This window comes from Callionymus lyra, chromosome 17 (assembly GCF_982586985.1).
Source record: "Callionymus lyra chromosome 17, fCalLyr1.hap1.1, whole genome shotgun sequence".
NCBI lineage: Eukaryota > Metazoa > Chordata > Actinopteri > Syngnathiformes > Callionymidae > Callionymus > Callionymus lyra.
Genome location: NC_141834.1, coordinates 10,750,116 through 10,769,275, shown reverse-complemented (window position 1 = coordinate 10,769,275; position 19,160 = coordinate 10,750,116). Strand labels below are relative to the sequence as shown.

At 37.6% G+C, this 19,160-nt stretch overlaps 4 protein-coding genes across 4 annotated transcripts in view; all 4 read left to right on the top strand.

Moving 5' to 3' along the window:
* Window positions 1–534: 534 nt before the first annotated feature.
* LOC148062381 (interferon-inducible GTPase 5-like) lies at window positions 535–4,767 on the top strand. The gene is made up of 2 exons (XM_087779087.1): window positions 535–612; window positions 3,679–4,767. The coding sequence occupies exons 1-2, from the start codon at window positions 535–537 to the stop codon at window positions 4,765–4,767; spliced, it is 1,167 nt and encodes a 388-aa protein (XP_087635213.1).
* A 1,796-nt stretch (window positions 4,768–6,563) lies between these two features.
* Window positions 6,564–10,372, top strand: LOC148062380 (B-cell receptor CD22-like). The gene is made up of 7 exons (XM_087779086.1): window positions 6,564–6,747; window positions 6,810–7,097; window positions 7,235–7,504; window positions 8,052–8,339; window positions 8,477–8,746; window positions 9,880–10,155; window positions 10,222–10,372. Exons 1-7 carry the CDS (start codon window positions 6,564–6,566, stop codon window positions 10,323–10,325), a joined length of 1,680 nt encoding a protein of 559 aa, XP_087635212.1. The 3' UTR covers window positions 10,326–10,372.
* A 4,714-nt stretch (window positions 10,373–15,086) lies between these two features.
* Window positions 15,087–15,929, top strand: LOC148062379 (interferon-inducible GTPase 5-like). Its single transcript, XM_087779085.1, is given in 1 exon segment — window positions 15,087–15,929. A coding segment is annotated over 1 exon segment (843 nt).
* Window positions 15,930–16,665: 736 nt separating this feature from the next.
* Window positions 16,666–19,160, top strand: part of LOC148062377 (B-cell receptor CD22-like) — a 39,220-nt gene continuing 36,725 nt past the window's right edge. Inside the window, exons 1-5 of the mRNA XM_087812067.1 lie at window positions 16,666–16,727; window positions 16,783–17,160; window positions 17,552–17,809; window positions 17,961–18,221; window positions 18,844–19,098. Of these exons, the coding sequence (XP_087668193.1) occupies window positions 16,676–16,727; window positions 16,783–17,160; window positions 17,552–17,809; window positions 17,961–18,221; window positions 18,844–19,098 (1,204 nt within the window). The 5' untranslated portion in view covers window positions 16,666–16,675. The remainder of the gene's footprint in view (window positions 16,728–16,782; window positions 17,161–17,551; window positions 17,810–17,960; window positions 18,222–18,843; window positions 19,099–19,160) is intronic.

The window sequence follows — 19,160 nt, the reverse complement described above, 5'->3', positions numbered from 1 at the left end:
AGAGTGAACCAAAGTGCATCGAAGTTCTGTGTTAGTATTTCAACTTATTATTAATCTCTCTCTCTCTCTCTCTCTCTCTCTCTCTCTCTCTCTCTCTCTCTCTCTCTCTCTCTCTCTCTCTCTCTCTCTCTCTCTCTCTCAATAGTAACCTTCCTATTATGTCACTAGAGTCATTATTCAATATTTATTGTCATAGTCATTTTTCTGATTAATATTTTCATGCAATAATTCATAATCATTTGAATTACTCATTTTCATAACTGATTAATTACAACTCCGATCGGCACCAAAATTATAAATCATGTTACGATACAACATTTTTGTTTAAATCTTTTATGAATGACAAAATATACCACCATGTTCGGTTTAAATGATGATAATTCATGATTCTTATCTTGTGGAAAAAGTTTCTGACCATTGAAATCCTTGTTCCCATTTTGGTGAGAGTTTTTTCGTCAGCAATCGTTTTTGGTTTGGTCCTGCGTTGCTTCAGGTAATTTTGATGTGTTGTTATATTACACTTTGTTGGTCGTTATGAATGAGAAACACACAACTAAATGTCTTCTCAGAAACAAACACAGGTCAGAAAATCACGATGACTCGGTCAAGATGGTAAGTTTTCTTTGGAAACCCTGTTACTCTAAACAACATCCAGCAATAAACAGTCTTTAAACTTACAGTTTGAAGATTCCAAGTCAGGGGTAGAATGCGAGGCGGTTTGCTTGGGTTCAGACCAGCAGATGCAGTCAGAGGAGAAGTTAGTTGTGATCCTGTAACCAATCAAAGGGCAAGGCGATGGAACAGGAACAGAGACGATGTGATCAGACAAAGAGGAATTTTTCTTCACGCATATTGTAAAGTTCCCTTTGAAACCATCAAGTTATCCATCACAATACAATAAAACCCATCTTTATTCTACAAACTAGCAGTTAAACTGATGAGGCTTCTTGAAATATTAATCTCATTACCTGATCTCTGGTAGTTAACGCTTGTGTTGTCTCTGGGTCAAGGTGACCCGTTTGTGGTAGCCCTTATGTATAAGTTAATTTGTCAAAAGCCTGTTGTTTCTTAAATTCTCTGAAGACTTTTTCAATATGAACAATTTCTGGTGCCTTTACGAAATATTTGTTGATTTCAAAATCTTCTTCACATTTTGAGCAATTATTTAAAAAGAAAAAACATTTAACCCTAGCCCTCACACTAACAATTTAATTGTTTTATTTTATTTCTTCAATTTTTTCCAAGACTGTCTTTATTTAACAATCTTCTTTTCTTTATATTATTTCATTGTGTTTTTCTAAATCACCTTTTTTTTTCAAATTAAATTATAGTAACTTTGTCCACTTCCATTTCAACTGTTTTTTTTTTCTATTAGGTGTTGGGGAATTTAAATGACTAATCGAGCAAATGCATAGATAAGAAGTGTGAATAGCGTTAGGAGATAAAATAATGAATAACTTGATAAATTTCATGAACTAATACTAATATTTTGGACTATTTTATTCTGTCATAGCATTGAATTTGGTTGCTGTGGAGGGGATTTAAGCTATTTAGAAAAATAAAATCCTATCCTTTGTTTAAAGAGTTAACTTGTGCTAACGACTACTCAATTCAGGACATCGAGTATTTAAACAATATTTGAAGGAGTGACATGTGAGAAACATTTAAACATTTTTTATAGATGCTGACACACTTTTTCCACCTCCCCCACACACTATATGTTTTATATATGGTGTCTTGTTTATTTAAAGTGAGGTTTAACTTGAATTTTTGAATGCATTTGGTTGGAAAACATCATTTTATTGGTGCCATCTTTATTTATGAAGGTTTTGATATTCACTTATACGAATGGCTTTTATTTTGTGCTGCTCTGTGAAGATCTGGACATTTTTTGGAGAAATCATAAATCACAGCCGACCATCAAAACATTAAAACATATGAAACATTTATTGTGAATTAATCTTAGAAATATAACAAATTACCTCCCTGCTTTAGGTATACTCTGTCATAGTTCTTTAACAGTTAATAAATGCAATAATTTTATACAAATACAACTTAAGACAGCACTGTAAAATGTGTTTCTTGCTACTTCACGTGAAGATTGTTCTTGCAATGTTGTGAGAACTTGACTGTTGTGCATTTATTTATGAAACAAGAGAATACCTTTGGTTTCCTGTTTTATCTTTCTGGATGCCACAAAAATCTCAGTTCTTTTCATTTTTTTTTTTTTTCATTTGCTCCCTCATGCTTAAAAATCACCTTTACTTTGTGAATTATTCATTAATGTCTTTTAACAAGTTTTGAATGTATTTAAAATATATATAATTATTTATGGATGTTTTTATAGATGGATGCGTTATTGCTGCTTGACCAAATAATTTCTCCTCTACGTATCAATAAAGTATCTGTCCATCCATCCATCCATCCATCCATCCATCCATCCATCCATCCATCCATCCATCCATCCATCCATCCATCCATCCATCCATCCATCCATCCATCCATCCATCCATCCATCCATCCATCCATCCATCCATCCATCCATCCATCCATCCATCCATCCATCCATCCATCCATCCATCCATCCATCCATCCATCCATCCATCCATCCATCCATCCATCCATCCATCCATCCATCCATCCATCCATCCATCCATCCATCCATCCATCCATCCATCCATCCATCCATCCATCCATCCATCCATCCATCCATCCATCCATCCATCCATCCATCCATCCATCCATCCATCCATCCATCCATCCATCCATCCATCCATCCATCCATCCATCCATCCATCCATCCATCCATCCATCCATCCATCCATCCATCCATCCATCCATCCATCCATCCATCCATCCATCCATCCATCCATCCATCCATCCATCCATCCATCCATCCATCCATCCATCCATCCATCCATCCATCCATCCATCCATCCATCCATCCATCCATCCATCCATCCATCCATCCATCCATCCATCCATCCATCCATCCATCCATCCATCCATCCATCCATCCATCCATCCATCCATCCATCCATCCATCCATCCATCCATCCATCCATCCATCCATCCATCCATCCATCCATCCATCCATCCATCCATCCATCCATCCATCCATCCATCCATCCATCCATCCATCCATCCATCCATCCATCCATCCATCCATCCATCCATCCATCCATCCATCCATCCATCCATCCATCCATCCATCCATCCATCCATCCATCCATCCATCCATCCATCCATCCATCCATCCATCCATCCATCCATCCATCCATCCATCCATCCATCCATCCATCCATCCATCCATCCATCCATCCATCCATCCATCCATCCATCCATCCATCCATCCATCCATCCATCCATCCATCCATCCATCCATCCATCCATCCATCCATCCATCCATCCATCCATCCATCCATCCATCCATCCATCCATCCATCCATCCATCCATCCATCTTTTGGCATTATGGAAAAAATGGAAAAACAGTTTTCAGCCAACACTGGTAAATTCCAGTCATAGTCAAAAAGCACTGTTGAATGATTATCTACAGAGTTCAACTTATTTTGTGGTTTACAAAATTAAAACAATTAACATGATTTAAAAAACTAAAACTAAAAATGTAATGTACAACCTCTAAATGAATCCCTCCTTTGATAACTGATCTCTTTCAGTTTCCCCAGGAGGTTGAGGCTTTTAACAACCTCTGCCATCTCTGCAGGAAAGAGTCGATGGAGAGCAACCAACTTGCCGACATCAAGGATGCTGTGGAAGATCTCCTGCTGAGCAGGATCAACTTGGGCATTTTGGGCGACCGCAGCCACAAGAAATATACCTTAATGAACTCTCTCCGAGGGGTTGGACCTGGAGATGAAGGAGCAGCTCCTTCACCGACTCTCGAAGGGGATGTAGAGAGCTACCCTGACCCTAAACACCAGGACTTTCGCTTGTGGGACCTGCTTCCTGTACCAAATGGGACTACGGTTGACATGGACAGCTACATGGACAAAGTAAACTTCCTTCGCTACAATGCTGTCTTTTTGACATTTGCACAGACGCCTGAAGCTAAAGCAGTTGAGCTGTTTTCAGAGGCCCGGTCACTACAGAGACAAAATGTGTTTGTTATTATCTTATGTTCGGTGACAGAAACCCAAGAAGACCTCGGGCTAAAGAGGAAGGCTTCCATGGAGGTGCTAGCATCACATGGAATTAGCCAGCCCAAAGTATACTTGGTGTTGCCCTCCAATCTAGAGAAGTTTGACTTCCCTGCTCTTTTGGAGGACCTGACCAAAGACCTTCCAGAGATCAGAAGTCAAGCTCTTCTCCTGGCTCTACCAGCGCTCACACTGGAGCTCATCGCCCAAAAAAAGGAGGCTTTTAAAGCTCTAGTCTGGGCAGCTGCCTCGCTCTCTGGTGGGATTTCAACCCTCCCTGTTCCCTTCATGGCGTCCATGGTGGATTCAAGTGTAGCAGTTCGTATTCTGTCAAAGGCACAGACATCTCTCTGCCTCGACGACAAGTCCGTTGAGCAACTCGCCCGACGGATGGGCGTCGAACCCGCTGCACTGAAATGTTTAAGGACTTGCGTGCTCTCAGTGGAGGTGAGCAAAGCTGAGGTGAAGAGGCGACTGGTGGAGATGGCGATGCCCAGGCACGCCCGCTACGCTAGTCGCTCTTTTTTCGCCATGATGCAAGCGTTAAATAGTGCCATCGAGGAAATGGCAGCTGATGCCGAACGTATACTGATGTCTGCCCGAGCATAAAAATAAGACACACAGCAGAAGATGAACGTTGTTCTCCAGTAGTTACTTACGCCAATGGCCAAAATAAAGATGCGGCACCTGTTTACAAAACTGTGACGAATGAATACAGGCTTGACTTGTTTTTTGAGTATTTTTCGCAATTGTGGTAGTTAATGTAAACTGAGCTCAAGTTGCTTCATTAAAATGAACGGACATTTTTGCCTATAACTCTAAAAAGAACAGATTACTCTGAAAATAATCCTAACCCTTAGTCTACATGAGGGGGAGTAGAACATTTGTGAAGTTTGAACTTTGGGTTAACTACACTTTAAGTCGCACATTAGACAATAAGAAAGTTGATTAAGCAGTGACCACTAAACCACCAACCACTACACTGACGCACACTAACAGGAAGTGAAACGACTCTCACAATAGAAAAGTGAGCATTGAAGATGAACTGTGACTTCCTATTGATACCACTTTGTTTGAGCTGCTCATGTTCTCAGAGGTAAGTTTAAACTTTATTATATTAAGAAACATGCTGATGAAAGTAAATTACAAGTATTTTTCAAATTAACAAATTATAGTTCAATAATTGACTAAAACAATAATTTGGAATTGTATAGAAATATGTGTTTGTTTTAAATGTTTATTAGTTTAAAAGGTATTTTTATTCTTAGTAAATCATTTTATAACTTTTGTTTAACAAAAACAATCCTATGAATAATATGGAATTCACCCAAAAAATATATTCTACTAATAATGAATCCAATTTCTCGACGTTTCAGTGCAAGTAATCTCTCTCTTTTTTGGTCAAAAGTTATAACATCCATTAAATTCAAAGCAGTGAATCTCAAAATAAGAGCAACAACAAAAGTTAGGGTAAAGTAATGAATCTAATAAAAGGATTTATTGTATTTTCTTTTGTTCGGTTTTAAACTGCAAAAACAAAATATATCCTCAAAAGTTGACGTACACGATTCTCTAAATATATTTAAAAAAAGATGTGTCAGAAAAGGCACTTCAACTTTTTTATTCATGTCTTTGAACGTTCTTCCTCTTCCTGTTTCTCATTATCACTTCTTTAGTCCTTGTCTCTATTCTTTTTATGTTTTTTAAATCACAGCACAAGAGGTTTTGACACACAAGAAGAAGATATTACAACTAAAACAACAATATATTTCTTATATTTAGGGTATTTCTTTAATTTTATTCATAGTATTTCTTTCTTATTTCAGGTCATATCATTGAAGATGATGGGGAAAGATAAACTTCTATTAGTGTTTCTTCTGGCTGTAACAAGAGGTTAGTGTTGATTCACAGTTTTGAATTTTGACTCATCAGAACTCTTGTCATTCAGCTGCAAATCAAAATCCCAACTTTGAGTTCAACAACGTCCAGAGTTGAAACTCCATCAAATCTCTTTACTCAGAGACACTTCCCAACATCAACTATTGCTTTAAAACCCAACAAAAAAAATCTGATGTTTGTTTACTTGACAAAGACTTTTAAAACCATTGATCTGTAAAAGACACTTGTTAAATTACAATTAGCTTTACCATTCTTTTTACATTGGATTCTTTTTTTTACACCTAATTATAGTTACATTGAGTTGATTATATATATATATATATATATATATATATATACAGGTATATATATTTTAGTCATAAATACTTAAAGAGTTTTAAACTGAACTTGCAAATCATTAGTCTAAATGTATAACTATGTACTGTCTATTTTCAGCTCTACCAGAAGTTGAGATCAAGACGACTAAAACTACAGTCAGACGAGGAATAAAGATGAGTTTGCAATGCATGGTGAAAAACAGTGACACAGAAGCTCATAGAGTTGAATGGAAAAAAGATGGAGAAACTGTTTCTGTAGAGGGTAATTATGTCATATTTAACACTCAACCTGAGCACAGAGGTATTTATACCTGCACTGCCTGGAACAGATTTGGTTCTGGAACATCAAGTCCTCTGCAGATTCCGGTTGAATGTAAGTATGAACAGAAAAACCATTAGAAATTCTAAACACTGAACTTTTTTTTTGTTCCTTAGACAAACCCACAAATACAAGAATATCTACCAACATACCAAGCAAGACCATACGTTTGGATGAAACCCTCAAATTAACATGTGATGTTGACGCCTATCCTCCACCTCAAAGTTTCTCCTGGTACAAAACAACTATTGGATCTTCAAACAACCGGCACATAGACTCGACCACCACCAATAGCAAGACTATTACAAGAGTGCAGATATCAGACGAAGGTTGTTACCAGTGCGACGCCAGAAACAGCATCGGAAGAGGAGACATGAGTGAACCAAAGTGCATCGAAGTTCTGTGTTAGTATTTCAACTTATTATTAATTCTCTCTCTCTCTCAAAAGTTTATGAATTATAAAATACACCACGACAATTTAGCATTTCACCAGTAGAGGGCGACACCTAATTACTGTTTTTAACTTTCACTTGTGTTGCAGACAAACCCATGACTGTGAAAGTCCAGGTTGAACCAAGTCAGGAGGTGAAGGAGAACACGTTGATGACTTTTCAATGCCAATCACAGTCTCATCCCCCGGTGACCTCGGTGACCTGGACCAAGACGACCAACGGAAGAGCAGAAGATCTGGATCGATCTCAGACTTTCTCTCTGCAGTCAGTCTCGTCCGCTGATAGTGGAGAGTATCGCTGCACAGCCCGGAATGAAGTCGGAGTCTCAGAGTCTCCTCCGGTTAACGTCAGGATCATGTGTAAGATGAAGACCTTTTTTTTTTTTCCATTTATTTGCTTGGGATCTCAAATTTGAGAAAATGTCGTTGTTGTTTCTTTTGGAAAATAATGAAAAGGGCAAAACTAAAAGCAAGAAAACTTGAAAGTGTTGTCCATCACAAAGTAAGTAATAACTTAACAAAATTGGACGCTGGATTTTTGACGGCAGCATCAATAAATGTAAGTGCTGCATGAGGCCCCTGGACCGTACTTTGCTCACCTCCCCCACCTTCTTCAGTTTTGAGTTTATTTTGATGATTTATTGATCTTAATTAACAACTGAAAATCTGATTTAAATTATTGAGATAGTTTGACGAGTGTTATCAGATTTTCTCAACCACAGGCTTTAACATTAAGAAGTTAATCATTGATTGTGTTTTAGGAATGGAATGTGTGGAAATTTATTTAAAGAACACATAACAGGTTTACTAATACTAGCCATAACGACAAACACAAACATTTGTCTGCGTCATTTAAGAGAAGCTGTAATTCATTCTAGTCTAGTCTAACTTTTTTTTTGTTCCTTAGACAAACCCACAAATACAAAAATATCTACCAACATACAAAGCAAGAGCATACGTTTGTATGAAACACTCAAATTAAGGTGTGATGTTGACGCCTATCCTCCACCTCAAAGTTTCTCCTGGTACAAAACAACTATTGGATCTTCAAACAACCCGTACCTGAGCTCGATCACCACCAATAGCAAGACTATTACAAGAGTGCAGATATCAGACGAAGGTTGTTACCAGTGTGTCGCCAGAAACAGCATCGGAAGAGGAGACAAGAGTGAACCAAAGTGCATCGAAGTTCTGTGTTAGTATTTCAACTTATTATTAATTCTCTCTCTCTCTCAAAAGTTTATGAATTATAAAATGCACCATGACAATTTATCATTTCACCAGTAGAGGGCGACACCTAATTACTGTTTTTAACTTTCACTTGTGTTGCAGACAAACCCATGACTGTGAAAGTCCAGGTTGAACCAAGTCAGGAGGTGAAGGAGAACACGTTGATGACTTTTCAATGCCAATCACAGTCTCATCCCCCGGTGACCTCGGTGACCTGGACCAAGACGACCAACGGCAGAGCAGAAGCTCTGGATCGATCTCAGACTTTGACTCTGCAGTCAGTCTCGTCCGCTGATAGTGGAGAGTATCGCTGCACAGCCCGGAATGAAGTCGGAGCCTCAGAGTCTCCTCCGGTTAACGTCAGGATCATGTGTAAGATGAAGACTCTTATTTTTTCCCATTTATTTGCTTGGGATCTCAAATTTGAGAAAATGTCATTGTTGTTTCTTTTGGAAAATAATGAAAAGGGCAAAACTAAAAGCAAGAAAACTTGAAAGTGTTGTCCAACACAAAGTAAGTAATAACTTAACAAAATTGGACGCTGGATTTTTGACGGCAGCATCAATAAATGTAAGTGCTGCATGAGGCCCCTGGACCGTACTTTGCTGTACTGTGAGCAGAGACAGTTGGTGGTGAAATGTGAGTTGTTTTCGTAGCACTGAGTGAATAACATTCCACGACTACACAATACTTTAACTTGTGTTGAAGACAACAATTGATCTTCGTCCTCTATTGTACTCATCCGTATGTGTCTGTCAGTACAAAACTATATTTTCATTGAAAGATTGACATTAGAAAATGTACTTAAGCCCCGCCCACTGAAAACAAATAGTTTTTCTGGAGAGGAAATCTTGTTTACCATTACCACACCCACTCTGGCGTAATTAGTAAAACATCAAGATGTCACCGCACGTCATCAATCCCGGAAGTCTCCACCTCCAAGGGACAGAGTTTTTGTAGGATATAGATTTGTTTAAGAATGATACAAGTCTAGAGTAGACATTCTTATCACCTATCTTATCATCTTTGCGCTTTAATATGTTTTTATACTTACAGACGAATATGTTTCAAACTTATTTCTTTCACTTAATAGTAACCTTCCTATTATTTCACTAGAGTCGTTATTCAATATTTATTGTTCAAATGTTGTTTACATTTCATGATTCTTATCATTTATTGTTTTCCAATTAATATTTCCATACAATAATTCCAACATTTTGTTATAACTCATTAATTATAACTCCGATGGGCACCAAAATGATAAATCATGTACAACATTTTTGTTTAAATCATTTATGAATGATAAAATATACCACCACGTTTCGGTTCAATACACGTCTTAATGAAAGTCCTGAAGGTTTCCATTTCTGCTTCATGAGCTCGATATAAGATGAAAACACTGACAACACACGTGGATGTTACTGTGACTTGCATGAACCGTGTTTTCTGATCCTATTCAATTGTGTGAAAAAAAGATGTTTCTAACCTTATTTTTTCTTTTTCAGTGTTTGCTGGGATCTTGAACGGGTCATGTGAACGACATGCAGGAGTTCTCACTTGTGTCTGCGGCAGTCGTGGACGTCCCTTACCCTCCATCTCCTGGCCACTGCTGACCAACCACAGTGACTATACCGTCAACACCAACGCATCAGAAGATGGAATCGTGAGCAGCATCAGTGTGAGAGATGATCACAGTGTGAAAGTCCAGTGTGTTGTCGGCCACAACGACAGAGAAACAAAACAGGAACTTCTCGTTCTTAATGTGATCTCTAATCATGAGAGTAAGTGTCTCGTCTTCAAAGTACCGTGAACACTCTTACATTTCATGATTCTTATCTTGACCACAGGCCAGTGGAAAAAGTTTCTGACCATTGAAAACCTTGTTCCCATTTTGGTGAGAGTTTTTTCGTCAGCAATCATTTTTGGTTTGGTCCTGCGTTGCTTCAGGTAATTTTGATGTGTTGTTATATTACACTTTTGTTGGTCGTTATGAATCAAAAACACACAACTAAATGTCTTCTCAGAAACAAACAAAGGTCAGAAAATCACGATAACTCGGTCAAGATGGTAAGTTTTCTTTTAAAACCCTGTTACTCTAAACAACATCCAGCAATAAACAGTCTTTAAACTTACAGTTTGAAGATTCCAAGTCAGGGGTAGAACGCGAGGTGGTTATGCATCACAATACAAAAAAACAACTTTATTCTACAAACCAGCAATTAACCTGATGAGGCTTCTTGAAATATTAATCTCATTACCAGATCTCTGGTAGTTAATGCTTGTGTTGTCTCTGGGTCAAGGTGACCCGTTTGTGGTAGCCCTTATGTATAAGTTAATTTGTCAAAGGCCTGTTGTTTCTTTTATTCTCTAAAGACTTTTTAAACATGAACAATTTCTGGTGCCTTTAGGAAATATTTGCTAATTTCAAAATCTTCTTCACATTTTGAGCAATTATTTAAAAAGAAAAAAAATGTAACCCTAGCCCTTACACTAACTAGTTTAATTGTTTTATTTATTCGATTTTTTCCAAGATTTTCTATATTTAACAATCTTCTTTTCTTTTTATTATTTCATTGTGTTTTTCTAAATCCAATTTCAACCGAACCTTAACCCTTACCTTAACCCAATGACTCACCAGGAGTCCAGAAAGGAAGAATACAATTCTGAACTTTACTAAACTATTTTCTCCAAAAAGAGTTTTAAACGATGATTGTAAGTTATACTAGACTATAAAAAAAATTACAGTTTCTTTAAACAAAACATGAAAAGTTGCAATTTCAATTTGAAGTGTTTTTTGTGTTTGTCTTTCATCTATATCATATATATATATATATATATATATATATATATATATATATATATATATATATCACCTTTTTTTTTAAATCAAATTCTAGTGACTTTGTCAACTTCCATTCAACTGGGGTTTTTTTCTATTAGGTGTTGGGGAATTTTAAATGAAAGATGCAGCTTACTCACAAGGTTCTGAAGAACATTTACCCCTCCTTTAGATGATAGTGTCGAGAATAACAAGGTAGAAGCTGAATTAAGCACCAAAATAATTCTACTTTAAAATGTGTTTTGAATAGGAAAATCAAGCTGACGAATACGAGGACTTCGATCCAGAGGAATCATCTCCAAGACAATGATTCAATCGCCGCAGTTGCATCACAGATCACAGAAATCAAGAGTTGGCTTCAGTCACAAGGGAAAGAGAAAATCCATCATAATGTTATGGATACATTATAGTTTTGAAATCATCTCATATCATCTCTTGCCTAACTTTTTTTATGCTCCTCACTTAAATAAAAGGTAAAACATTTGTTGTAATTCACCAAAAAAAAAAGAAATGAAAAGAAAGAGGAAATTGTGTTTTAATTATCATAATGCAGATCATTTTACGATCATTTATCTTCTTCTTCTCACTTCCTCCACCAACTCTTTTCCTCACCCATCATCTGATATCACATGTTTTGATGTCATTGTAGATATGCGTTAATAAAAAAAATCATTTTTACCAAGAAAATGCCTGTGTCTGCAAAAATCTAACAAGTTTTATTTAAATTTAGTTAGTTATTAAATTCATGCCTGTGATTCAATACGTTTTCTTCTTGAAAAGGAAATAATTTATTTTATAAAAAAAAAACATCTTTAATGTTTCCGACTATGACAAAGACACCTGCAGGAGCCAAAGATCTCACTCAGGCAAGTTTTCACATATTATAGTTTGATATGATTCACTTGCTCTGTAGTAAGTAAGTAAGTAAGTAAGTAATATTTATTTATATAGCGACTTTCGAGACCAGGGCCACAAAGCGCCCAGACAATCAAAACAACACTCAAAAAAGTACATACTTTAAAGATCAAGATAATACTGAGAACAACACAGGAGTTCGAGAAATTCAAGGAAAAGCCTGAACAAATAGAAACGTCTTAAGATGTTTCTTAAAGGAGTCAGTAGACTCCATCAAGCGCAAAGAGAGAGGAAGATCGTTCCAAAGCTTAGGAGCAACAGCCTGAAAAGATTTCTCTCCTCTGGTCCTGAGCCGTGTGCGTGGAACCATAAGTAGATTCTGATCCACAGACCTCAGAGCCCGAGCTGGGGTGTAAGTCTGGATCAGATCAGTGATGTAAGGAGGAGCCTGACCATGAATAGCTCTGAAAGTAAGAACCAGAATTATAAAGTTGATCCTGAAAGAAACTGGAAGCCAGTGAAGAGTTTTAAGGATCGGAGAAATGTGAGTTCTTCTACTTGAGCGGGTCAGAATTCTCGCTGCAGAGTTCTGAATCAACTGCAGGCGTTAAGACATGAAAACAAACTGTTACAATAGTCCAGACGAGAAGAAACAAACGCATGGATTACAAGCTCCAGATCATGTTCCGACAACATTTTCCTAAGTTTAGAGATTTTTCTCAGTTGAAGGAAACAGTTTCTGGTCAGTTTTCTGCAGTGTCAAACAAGAGACATGTCTTTATCAAATACAACACCCAGGTTTCTCAGGCTCAGTTTGACAGACTGACCTAAGTCACCCAAGTACTGACTCAATCCTGGAATCTTATCATCAGGAGCAATCACCAGAGTTTCAGTTTTGTCCACATTTAGCTGTAAAGTGTTTTCACTCAGCCATTGTTTGATTTCTAGCAAACAATTGACTAAGCTGTTCAGCCTTTGGGGCTCAGTTGGGTCAAAAGAGCAGTAGAGCTGGATGTCATCAGCAAAAATGTGATAAGAAACATCTGGAAATCTCTGAATGATTTTACCGAGGGGAATCAAGTACAGCAAAAACAATAAAGGACCCAGAACAGAACCTTGAGGGACTCCACACAACAGATCTGCCGATTCAGACCTCATTTGATTGGCAGATACACTAAAACTGCGCCCAGAAAGGTAAGATGAGAACCATTCTAACACAGACCCAGACTAGTAGTAGCTCCAAAACACAGATGGAGTAAAAAGAGAAATATATGTGAGGTTTAGACTAGAGCCGAACCCAAGTGCAGAAGTAAACAACCAGAAACAGAATCAAAAGAAGATTAATCCCAAAAGTTAGAAAAATAAAGTTAGAGTGTCCATATGATAGTCCAAGGGAACTTAAATCTCACCACAAGTTGTGCGGGAAACAAAAACTCAAGGAGACTGAAACGACAAAATAGGCTCAGGATCGAGGAGAACAAAAACACTACAATTAATTAAATGTAATCCATCGTCGTTAGCACAGCCGCAGTATTTTCTCAAGACGCAAGCAAGCTGCACGCAACCCAGCAGTCAGCCTGAACCTCTGGCTCCTTCGAGCAACCAAACTGCTCTTCCAGAAAAGACTTGTGACCCCTTGCACCGAGTAAAGCTACGTCTCTGGTTGGTTATGCCAAAGCGGTCAAGGTAGATCTTTGCCAGCCTGCAAGAAAGAACCAGGACCGGACCCAAGAAGACTGTCAGTACTTTCCGTCGCCAAGCCTTCTTCACCGTGGTCCCTGCAAAGTCACACCCCACATCGCTGGATCCAGGGCCTTCAGTCGTGCTCCTCCTGCTCCTGCTCATCCTCCTACTCCTCCTCATCCTCCTCATCCTATTCACCTCAACCTCCTCGTCACGCCTTCCTCTTGATGATGTAAGAAAGTAAGAAACTGTAAGATTGTCACTCTTGCATTGATTGATGTGTTGGGATTTTCAAAGCAAGCATCATCATTCCATTACATCGTTCTTAACTGTTCTCACTTTTCTCTTTGTTTCTTTCAATAAATCCTATAAAAAGTACGTCAGTTGCCTTCACCATTTTTCATGTTTTTGTATAATCAATTTAAGAGCCTCTTTCTCAGAAAAGAACATTAATCACGACAACAAGTAGTAACTTCAGTAAATGAGATTGATTAAAACTAGTGTTTCATAGTTAATTAATAAGGCAAATTAATTAATTATTATCCATGTCAATGTAATAGTTTCCATTGGACTAGAATACAAGGGTGGTGCTCCAACTTCAGGTAATTTTACCCAGAGGCAATTTTTAAGTTAAATCGACCAGAACTTAGATGTTCTGAAAATAAACGTTTTTATAAGGCATATAACATTACTACACAAATAAAACTTAAGACAGCACTGTAAAATGTGTTTCTTGCTCCTTCACGTGATAAAAGATTGTACTTGCAATGTTGTGAGAACTTGACTGCAGTGAATTTAATTATAAAACAAGAGAATACCTTTCGAGTTGGTTTCCTGTTTTTTCTAATTTGCTCCCTCATGCTTAAAATTCACCTTTACTTTGTGAATTATTCATTTATGTCTTTTAACAAGTTTTGTATGTATTTATAAATGTATTTGATTGTTTTTACAAGTATTTATGGATGTTTGTATGGATGGATGTGTTATTGCTGCTGGAGCAAATAATTTCTTCTCCAGGGAATCAATAAAGTATCCGTCCGTCCATCCATCCATCCGTCCATCCATCCATCCATCCATCAATCCATCCATCCATCCATCCGTCCGTCCGTCCATCCATCCATCTATCTTTTGGCATTATGGAAATAATGGAAAAACTGTTTTCAGCCAACACTGGTAAATTCCAGTCACAGTCAAAAAGCACTGTTGAATGATTATCTACAGAGTTCAACTTATTTTGTGGTTTACAAAATTAAAACAATTAACATGTAAGAGATGTAACGGAAAACCTCCTCTAAATGAATCCCCCCTTTGATAACTGATCTCTTTCCTGCAGAGATGGCAGAGGTTCTTAAAAGCCTCAACCTCCTGGGGACACTGAAAGAGTCGATGGAGAGCAACCAACTTGCCGACATCAAGGATGCTGTGGAAGATCTCCTGTTGAGCAGGATCAACTAGGGCATTTTGGGCGACCGCAGCCACGAGAAATATACCTTCATGAACTCTCTCCGAGGGGTTGGACCTGGAGATGAAGGAGCAGCTCCTTCACCGACTCTCGAAGGGGATGTAGAGAGCTACCCTGACCCTAAACACCAGGACTTTCGCTTGTGGGACCTGCTTCCTGTACCAAATGGGACTACGGTTGACATGGACAGCTACATGGATAAAGTACACTTCCTTCGCTACAATGCGGTCTTTTTGACATTTGCACAGACGCCTGAAGCTAACGCAGTTGAGCTGTTTTCAGAGGCCCGGTCACTACAGAGACAAAATGTGTTTGTTATTATCTTATGGTTGGCGACAGAAACCCAAGAAGAAGTGGAGCTAAAGAGGAAGGCTTCCATGGAGGTGCTAGCATCACATGGAATTAGCCAGCCCAAAGTATACTTGGTGTTGCCCTCCAATCTAGAGAAGTTTGACTTCCCTGCTCTTTTGGAGGACCTGACCAAAGACCTTCCAGAGATCAGAAGTCAAGCTCTTCTCCTGGCTCTACCAGCGCTCACACTGGAGCTCATCGCCCCAAAAAAGGAGGCTTTTAAAGCTCTAGTCTGCCTCGCTGCCTCGCTCTCTGGTGGGATTTCAACCCTCCCTGTTCCCTTCGTGGCGTCCATGGTGGATTCAAGTGTAGCAGTTCGTATTCTGTCAAAGGCACAGACATCTCTCTGCCTCGACGAAGTTTGAACTTTGGGTTAACTACACTTTAAGTCGCACATTAGACAGGAAGTGAAACGACTCTCACAATAGAAAAGTGAGCATTGAAGATGAACTGTGACTTCCTCTTGATACCACTTGAGCTGCTCATGTTCTCAGAGGTAAGTTTAAACTTTATTATATTAAGAAACATGCTGATGAAAGTAAATTACAAGTCTTTTTTTTAAGTCATTAACAAATTATAGTTCAATAATTGACTAAAACAATAATTTGGAATTGTATAGAAATATGTGTTTGTTTTAAATGTTTACTAGTTTAAAGGGTATTTTTATTCCTAGTAAATCATTTTATAACTTTGGTTTGACAAAAACAATCCTATGACCAATATGGAATTTCCCCGGCCGAGTAATGAATGTAATTAAAGGATTTATTGTATGTGTTTTTTTTGTTTCTGTTTTAAACTGCAGAAACAAAAATATATCCTGAAAAGTTGACGTACACGATTCTCTAAATATATTTATAAAAAGATGTGTCAGAAAAGGCACTTCACCTTTTTTATTCATGTCTTTGAACGTTCTTCCTCTTCCTGTTTCTCATTATCACTTCTTTAGTCCTTGTCTCTATTCTTTTTATGCTTTTTAAATTACAGCACAAGAGGTTTTGACACACAAGAAGAAGATTTTACAAATTAAACAACAATATATTTCTTATATTTAGGGTATTTCTTTAATTTTATTCATAGTATTTCTTTCTTATTTCAGGTCATATCATTGAAGATGATGGGGAAAGATACACTTATATTAGTGTTTCTTCTGGCTGTAACAAGAGGTAAGTGTTGATTCACAGTTTTGAATTTTGACTCATCAGAACTCTTGTCATTCAGCTGCAAATCAAAATCCCAACTTTGAGTTCAACAACAACCCACTGACTGCCACAGAAGGATCCTGTGTTCAAATTAAGGGAAGCTTCAAAAAAGATGTCGATGTAAACGAAGCCTATTGGATTTGGTTAAAAGATGCTCAATGGAATTATCAAGAAAATGAATATGTGGGCACCGTCGTTCATAGTACTGATGTCAGGAAAAAACCCATCAGTCCAGAGTATGAAGGAAGAGTGACTTACATCAAAGAAGGGAAACAACTCACCATGACCATCTGTGACCTTAAAACAAAGGATAACGGAAAATATTCCTTAAGATTTTACAACACAAGAGACTGGGAAAAAAAATGGCATTTAAGTGATGTTTCTCTCACGGTTGAAGGTAAATTGTAAATCTGTATTTTTTCTGAACACAAATATACGTATATAAAAGACTTTCATGAATAAACTGTTGACAACGCCATGTAGGACTTACAGTATCTGAGATTAAATAACAATGTTTAAAACATACATTTAAGTACAAGAACCTCTTGATCGTAGGAGTTACTGAGAAGAAAGCTTGATTTTGGACGTCCAGAGTTGAAACTCTGATGTTTGTTTATTTGACGAAGACTTTTTAAAACCATTGATTTGTAAAAGACACTTATTGAATTACATTTAACATCGGACATGCATTCAATAGGTATGTGGAAGTGAAATGTGATCTTCAAGGGGATTTATACTTTGTTTAGAAATGTTTTATATTTGTGTAATAAAAAGTTTAATTTCTGCAGAAAACCCATGCCTCGTCAGTTTTGAGGAACGAGCTACAGTTCACTCCGTGACACTTCAGTGTTCCACCCTCAGCTCGTGCACCAGTCGTCTACTAATAAAACCTCTGGACCGATCATCAACAATCGATGGCAGTGATGGACAACGTAGGACGGTCAGCTACGAAGCTAACTGGAAAGACAACGGGAGGCAGTTTTCCTGTCAAACCGAAGACAACAACGACCCGAATCTAGTCCGCAACCTCACTGTTAACATCAGACGTAAGTGAACCTTTTCTACCGTCAAGATCGAAGACACTGGTGGAACACATGAGAATTCAAAGGCAATTAAATTCTGAACAAGTCAAAAGTATTAGCATCAGCTAGTTGACCGCAGCAATAGTATCATCGTTGGATTGTGATTCATCTCCAGATGAACCCAGAGAGACGCGGGTGAGCGTCGTCAATGCCAACAGGAAGTCTGACGTGGTGGAAAAGGACGAAGTGACCCTCGTCTGTTCATCAAGAGGGAACCCGGAGCCCACCTACAATTGGTATCTGGGGAGAGGGTGGAAATCCTCAGGACAAAACCTGACCTTCACTTCCATCAAACCTTCAGACAGTGGGACTTATAGATGTGAAGCTCGAAATTATCTTGGATCTCAAAGTGATTTGTTTCAATTGAACGTTCAAGGTGAGATGATCAACTGTTGGTTCTTTTTTGATCAAAATTCCAGCAATTCTTCCCTCGCGTTCTTCAGTAGAAACTGGTGATTAAAAAAACAATCACTTATTCCAGTGGCGGCTTCTGATTCATTTGGTTAAAGAACATTAGTGTGGAAGTCAATATGTGCCGACAGACTTTGAATTTCTAACTGAGTTTGTGCATCAAAATAAGACTTTAAGATCAAACCCTCAAATGTTAAGTTTAATTTTCGGAAACATTTAAAAAAATAAATAAAAAAATAAATAAAAGTGGTTGAATTGTGATGGTTTTTTAAATTTTTAGTATGATTTTATTTTGATATTATAAAAACGTTTTACTTCAATACACTTGTGTGTTTGTTTGTTTGTTGGGGGGGTGGGGTTTACAACTAATTTATTTTAATTTAATTTTTTACATTGCATTCTTTTTTTTTACACCTAATTATAGGTCTGGAAAAGCGCAATATAAATAAATATTACTTACTTACTTACTTACTTACTTACATTGAGTTGATTATATATATATTTTTTCCTTTAGTAATAAATACTTAAAGAGCCTTAAACTGAACTTCATTAGTTTAAGTGTGTAACTCTTTACTGTCTATTTTCAGCTCTACCAGAAGTTGAGATCAAGACAACTAAAACTACAGTTAGACGAGGAATGAAGATGAGTTTGCAATGCATGGTGAGAAACAGTGACACAGAAGCTCATAGGGTTGAATGGAAAAAGGATGGAGAAACTGTGTCTGTTGAGGATATTTACGTCATATTTAACACTCAACCTGAGCACAGAGGTATTTATACCTGCACTGCCTGGAACAGATTTGGTTCTGGAACATCAAGTCCTCTGCAGATTCCGGTTGAATGTAAGTATGAACAGAAAAACCATTATAAATTCCAAACACTGACATTTTTTTTTGTTCCTTAG

Excerpts from the sequence above, each read along its gene's own strand:
- LOC148062381 (XM_087779087.1), top strand. The coding sequence starts at position 535 with ATGAATGAGAAACACACAACTAAATGTCTTCTCAGAAACAAACACAGG. Across the intron at positions 613-3,678 it reads ACGATGACTCGGTCAAGATG|TTTCCCCAGGAGGTTGAGGC; the intron begins GTAAGTTTTCTT and ends GATCTCTTTCAG.
- LOC148062380 (XM_087779086.1), top strand. The coding sequence starts at position 6,564 with ATGGTGAAAAACAGTGACACAGAAGCTCATAGAGTTGAATGGAAAAAA. Across the intron at positions 7,505-8,051 it reads GGTTAACGTCAGGATCATGT|ACAAACCCACAAATACAAAA; the intron begins GTAAGATGAAGA and ends TTTGTTCCTTAG. Across the intron at positions 8,747-9,879 it reads GGTTAACGTCAGGATCATGT|TGTTTGCTGGGATCTTGAAC; the intron begins GTAAGATGAAGA and ends TTTCTTTTTCAG.